The sequence below is a fragment of the Charadrius vociferus genome, unplaced genomic scaffold (genome assembly GCF_000708025.1).
Source record: "Charadrius vociferus isolate BGI_N301 unplaced genomic scaffold, ASM70802v2 scaffold209, whole genome shotgun sequence".
Classification (NCBI taxonomy): Eukaryota; Metazoa; Chordata; class Aves; order Charadriiformes; family Charadriidae; genus Charadrius; species Charadrius vociferus.
In genome coordinates, this window is record NW_009660387.1 from 1,451,577 (window position 1) to 1,457,576 (window position 6,000).

The 6,000-nt window shown below is 37.8% G+C and overlaps 1 protein-coding gene across 1 annotated transcript in view; it reads left to right on the top strand.

Annotated features, from left to right (window-relative positions):
• The window catches only part of KDM6A (lysine (K)-specific demethylase 6A), a 127,594-nt gene that overhangs the window by 45,466 nt on the left and 76,128 nt on the right, over positions 1-6,000 (top strand). The window contains 1 exon segment of the mRNA XM_009893288.1: positions 5,510-5,630. Within this exon segment, the coding sequence (XP_009891590.1) occupies positions 5,592-5,630 (39 nt within the window). The 5' untranslated portion in view covers positions 5,510-5,591.

The following is a 6,000-nucleotide window of genomic DNA, read 5'->3' on the forward strand; positions in this document are numbered from 1 at the left end:
TTGTTGAGAAATGTTTAAAACCTTTGCTGCTGAAGATGTTTTACCAGTCAATTGTTATGGCCCTATGGACAGAGGAGTTGTATCTAAAGACTGTAACAGTATTTAATAAAATTGCAGTGTCCTGACTACTGCTGTGTACAAACATTTTGTTTTAAGTTTAGACTATGATTATGAGTTTCAAATAGGAATTTGTCTATCATAGCCATGCGTCATTCTCAGTGGTGAGGTTATGAAATGACATGAAACTTAAAATAGGTGGTCAGAAAATTGAAAGAGGGTAAAGAATAAGAAAAAGAAAGTTTCACTCCAGCTCCATCAACTATTTTTCTTGATATATTAGAATAGTGTTGTGTTCTTTTATTTTATAGGCTCATTCTGATTTTAATGTTTTTTGTTTGAAACATATGGGTGTTAACTTTTGAACAGTTAAATCAATGCCATTTTTTATTCTTTTTGCCTAGCTCAAAGCTAATTTTATTCACAGTCTATCCAAGTAAAACCTTCCAATAGAAGTCTTAAGAGAGCTCACTAAATGTTTATTACACTCTTCTATTAATTATTATTCAGCTGCTTTCTTCACTTTCATAATGGTAGGCATTGTTGTATAGATGAGTGGGTGGAAAGATAGCTGCAGTATTGATTTTGGAAGGCTTGATTTGGAGATGATAGATTCATGTCATTTTTATTTTTCATGAATTACTGTAGCAGTACTGTGCAAAATGTAAGCCTAGAGGTGCCTTTCCTTCTCCGTAGTGTCTGTTTTCCGGTCCTGCTTTTCCATTTTCAAGTGTTAGATAGCCTTTCCTGCCTGTTTGTAGAACAGCTCCCGTTCTTGGAGAAAACTCTTATTTAACTTAAAGAAATTGCAGTAGACTCAACCAAAGTTGTTTCTTTGTTCGGTTAGTCAATATCTTCAGATAATAAACCAAAAGTCATCTCTTGCTGAATTTAGACTACTGTCACTTATTTCTGCAGTATGAGAGCTCCCAGCTCTCCATTATGATGATTTATCCTTTGGACTAATGTATGTTTAGTCTGCTGAAGGATTAAAATGAAAAGCTCTGTCTGTGCATGAAGGCCAGTTAATTAGCGGTGGAGACTAACAACCTATTTGAGGAAGGCTGTGTGCCATCATCTCTGAAGGAGGCTGTTAGACTCTTAAGCAAAGTCCTGCGTGGAATGTGACAGATCATCAAGCTGTTAGCTTATATCTGCTCTTCTGGTTTTGGTCAAACTGTAGGAGAGCTTTGAGGGAAAACATCTGAGTAACTTGGATGCCTTGGATCCTCTAGACCTGTACCTTGCTTGATGTAGGCTTGGGGAGAGGACAGAAACAGGATTAGCGATGTTTCAGAGCAAAGAAAGATTTGTACAAGGATCAAGTGACTCCTCCTGTATCCCGAAGGCTCAACTTGGGCAAACAGATGGCCCAGGAAGAACTGCACTTATCAACATTGGGCTACATTCTCATTTCCCTTTACTACTACAGCACGTGCACCTACTTTCCACTTCTTTTCATGTCCACTTCCTTCTGTGTTGTACCAACCTGTTATCTGCACTGGATGTTACTGAGCACTTACAACTGAAATGGATGTCAGTGATGTTGCAGATGTTTTGCTATTGATATAATAAGGGACTGAATCTGGAGCTCTGGGCATGGCACTGGGAAACAGGCAGCCCGAAAATAAAACTAAGGTTTTTACTGTAGTCCATGTTTTGATGTGTCCTGTAATTTTGAGTCCATTGCTGTTTTGTTTAAATTTTTCTCATCGGCAAAGTTAGATCAATATTAATTCAGCTGTGATGTAGAGTTGCTTGTCTGCCTGTAAGAGTTAATGAGTAAAGGTGTTTTCAGAGTTTGAGTGTTTTACTGACTATTTAAAAATCAGGCTATAGTTACCAAATTAGACATGAACACCTACAACTGGTAGAAACTGTTGAAAATGCAGCCATTCAGATCACTTTGTGAAATCTTGATGACACCCTTTTTCATAGAGGTAGTGGAACTAATTGTTATTATTGGTGATTGTCATCCTGGAAAAACTAAAAATTGCATAACTGATATAGAATTAACACTAGAGTTAAGTAAGATGCAGGTCAATATTTTGAATGGAGAAGATAACATAGCTGATTTTTAGTCAGAAAATCTGCTTTGGGGAATATTTGGTGTGTTCTTATGACACTTTTCCCTTAATTTACTGATGTAATTATGCTTCATTGTAAGTTTGAATTTATTGTTACCTTTCAGATTTATCTTTTAGTTTTTATTATGGCATCCAAGGATACAGAATTTAAGCTGCAAGCAAGACACTGACCCACAAGTTCCCTAGCATTTTGAGTGCATATGTATGCATGCAATGTATACATTAACATAATTAATGTAGATGTAAATCCATCACCTATTAGAAACTGAAAGAAAATTTCGAAGTGGAGAGTCTTTCACCAAACTCTCTACCAGTGTGTTCATTCCATTGCCAAATCAATGCAATGGATGGGAGCAGTCAATACTCCCCTAGTATGCTCCTTTGAATTTTTTAACCTCTCAAGGAAATAATGCCTTTAAAGCACCTCTGCCTTTAAAGCACCTCTGCCTTTCCTCCTGAAACCATTGGTTTATGAGTGATCAAATACAACTGAAATGTACAGCTAGGTTATTATTATTTAGATTTTAGAATGGTAACTCTTTAACAGTGTCTTAAAACAAAAAATCTCTGTACTCTTTGACTTGGTTGATTGGATATATTTTTCCAAGCATCCATCAAAGTGGTTTGAAAAGCATGCCGTTACTTCGTGCATAGATCATGTCTTGGGGAATGATGTCTAGCTTTCTTCCTCCTTGCACATTTTGGGCTTGTCTTCGTTGGAGTTGGGTTGGGTTGTAACATTATCTCGAGGAGTCATGATATCTACTACTGTTGAACTTGACTTCACAAGCAGTTTAGACAGAGATGAATGGTGTTGCTGTGTCATCTGCACGGAGATAAACCTTACACAAACTTCACAGGGGCTGTCTGTGACTAGCAGGTTCTGTGCTAAATGTGACACAGTCTTTTTGTGTTGTCCACGGATGGTAATTTTACTGTTTTTAAAGTGCTGTGCTTCTCTTAAAGACTAGGGGAGAAAACGTTCTTGTTCTCTTGAATGAATGACAGTATACATTCAAACTAAATTTCAAAACTGTCCTTAAAAGTTAGTTGTTAGGCTTGTGGCTTTGTTTAACTCTGTTGCTCAGCTGTGTGTGGCAGTGAATAATATTTCCTGTTCAGTAAGCAAGAGACTATAAAAATATTATTGTCTCTTACAGTTTCTCTTAAGCTTTTTTTAGAAATGCATATTTTCAGTGATCCTTGCAAATGAGACATGACATAGGGGAAATACGGAAATACTATTTTCTGACCAAGCAAGCTAGCTAAAATGTGAAGAATGTGAAGCTCACAAAATGTATACAAGCATGATCACAATCTCCATGTGGTATAGAACCGCAATGTCTTTATTCCTGATCTGTCTTCTCTTTGATGGCAACCATAGACACTGGTTTTCTTCCTTTTTAGAACTTAGGATACTGCCTTTGAACAAGATGCAAATAATGGATTTTAAATACCAGTGGCTAACATACTGGGTACCATATTAGTGTTCCGACAAGAAATGCAAATATACAATCATAAAATCTATACTTCAGAATAACAAAAGCATAGCTTCAGAATAACAAAAGCATAGCTTAAAATATGTGCTCACACTTAATGATCAGTCCAGTCTTTAGCCTTCCAGGTTGAGTAGTGTTCTTGTAGATGATGATGAGCATGCTCTTATGAGACATATATCCTTATTTGTACTGAGCTATGTGATTCCTCACCATCCATACTATTCCAGGAAATTCTAGATGAGATGTGAGAGACTGCTTAGCCGGTGCGAGTTTGTCCCTTTTGTGCTTCACTTCCTCGTTTTCTTTGTGTAAGCAGACAAGTAGGGTACCAGGAGAGCCTTTCTGAAGGATTGTAATTGAGGAGGCTTCAGTTCCACAATAAAAAAGTAATATATTTTTTAAGACCATCTGCTCTGAAGTTGCATTTAAACAAGTCAGATAATGCTTTAGGTACAGACAGTTTTGTTGCATTGTCTACAGGAAGTTCTGTGCCTTTGGTTTGCTTTGCCATCAAGAATGAGAAGAGCCTGTAAGAATTTTTGATCAGAAGTGGTTTTGCTGATGGATTCAAAAATGATCATTTATGTGTTTTGTGAATAAAAGACTCTATCAAAAACATTTATTGAATTTCCCATTGCATCTACTAACCTTTTGTCCTTATAAATGATACTGCACTTGGAGGGTAGGAATGAAATCAATTTGCCTAAGCATCATGTGAGTTTTAGGCACTGTAGTAATTCCTGTCCAGTGTCCCTGTGCTGCTCCACAGTGGGTAGTTCTCCCCATAGGCTTGTCTGTCATCTGCCTGCTCAGCATCCATCTCTGGGGTTGCCTAGGACAGCAAATGGGACTGGGGTCCTTAGCATAGGTGCTTGAATCCCACCCTACGTGAGACTGATTCTGATTTCTGTCATTGTACAAGCAGTGATGTATGTGAAGGTATTTTGTTTCAACCTGTCGTGGGATTTCTGGGGAGATAACACAGTGAGTCTCTGCTTCTTTCTCAGTTCCTCTGTGAATTTAAATCTATTATCTTTTAGCTGCATTTCAGCTGTCCTAATTTTGTGCAGTTGGCCTGAGAGGCAAAACAGTCCTGTTTAGGATCATGTTTTTTCTGCTCGAAGATACAGTTGTTACGTAGCATTTTTGTTTCATGTGGTACAGTGCCATCATGAACGGGGGCATGTGTGGAGAGGATTTAAAGATAAGGAAATACAATCAGAGCCGTCTTCACCTATCATGGGAATATGAAAAGCAAGTTACAGTGGGAGGAGGTGGCAGGCTTTCATATCTGCGTTTTCCTGGAGGTACTTGAGTGACTGGAAAGTAATGGAGCAGTATGTATTAGTTGAGTCCCACACAGTGCTGGTGCTAAGAAAGGGAGGAACAAAGTGGAAAATGGAGCAGGTTGGTGCAGTGGAAGGAGATGTGCATGATCTCTCCTTCTAGGCCTTCTGTTCTGCTGCTGCTCTCAGGGGTCTGCGCTACCTGGAATCAAGAGCAACCTAGCAGCTGGTCGTGACATGAATGATCACTGTGTTGTTCTAAAGTTGCACTAATTTTGTTACTAATTCCTGAGTCATCCTTTCTGAAATAGCAGATAAGTTACTGTATTTCATGTAGCAGATTAGTTTCTCTAAATTAATAGAAAATAATAGATTTTCAAGTATACCGGGATATCTGGGATACAAAATTATCCAGTCCTTGAAGAATCAAAAGCCATGCACCAAAAACATTGCATGTAAACCGTTATTTTGATATGTTCTTCTGTAACAGTGCTTTCTGATCCACTTTCTGCTAGTCATATAAATAACATTGATTATAAAGTAATACTTCAGTAAAAAATAATATTTTTTTTTTTTTCAGGGCAATTAAAGCATTTCAGGAGGCGCTTTATGTTGATCCCAGCTTTTGTCGAGCCAAGGAAATTCATTTGCGACTTGGGCTTATGTTCAAAGTGAACACAGACTATGAGTCTAGTTTAAAGGTAGGTTTAAGTCCTCTCAGATTGAATTAACATTTGTTACAGGTCATGTTGCACCTTCAAACTGCAAGGAATGCATAAACATATAGTAGTTAAATCCTACCTGCTTTAGAAATAGAAGTGGTTCAGTATGAAATACCTTAAAGACAGAGTTAAGGGTATGATTTCAGGTGTGTTAGGTGCTAGAAATACTCAGAAAAGCCCAGCAAAATTATAGCTGAGCACTGATACTCCAGCAGATCAAAAATTTGGTGTAGAGCTCTCATTAAAATAGTACATTTTGGGGTGAGGCTGAGGATATAAAAAAGTTGGAGGAAAAATAAGAGAAGAATTAGCAGCTTGGATTTCTCATTGTTTGTTCCGTGCTCCCCCC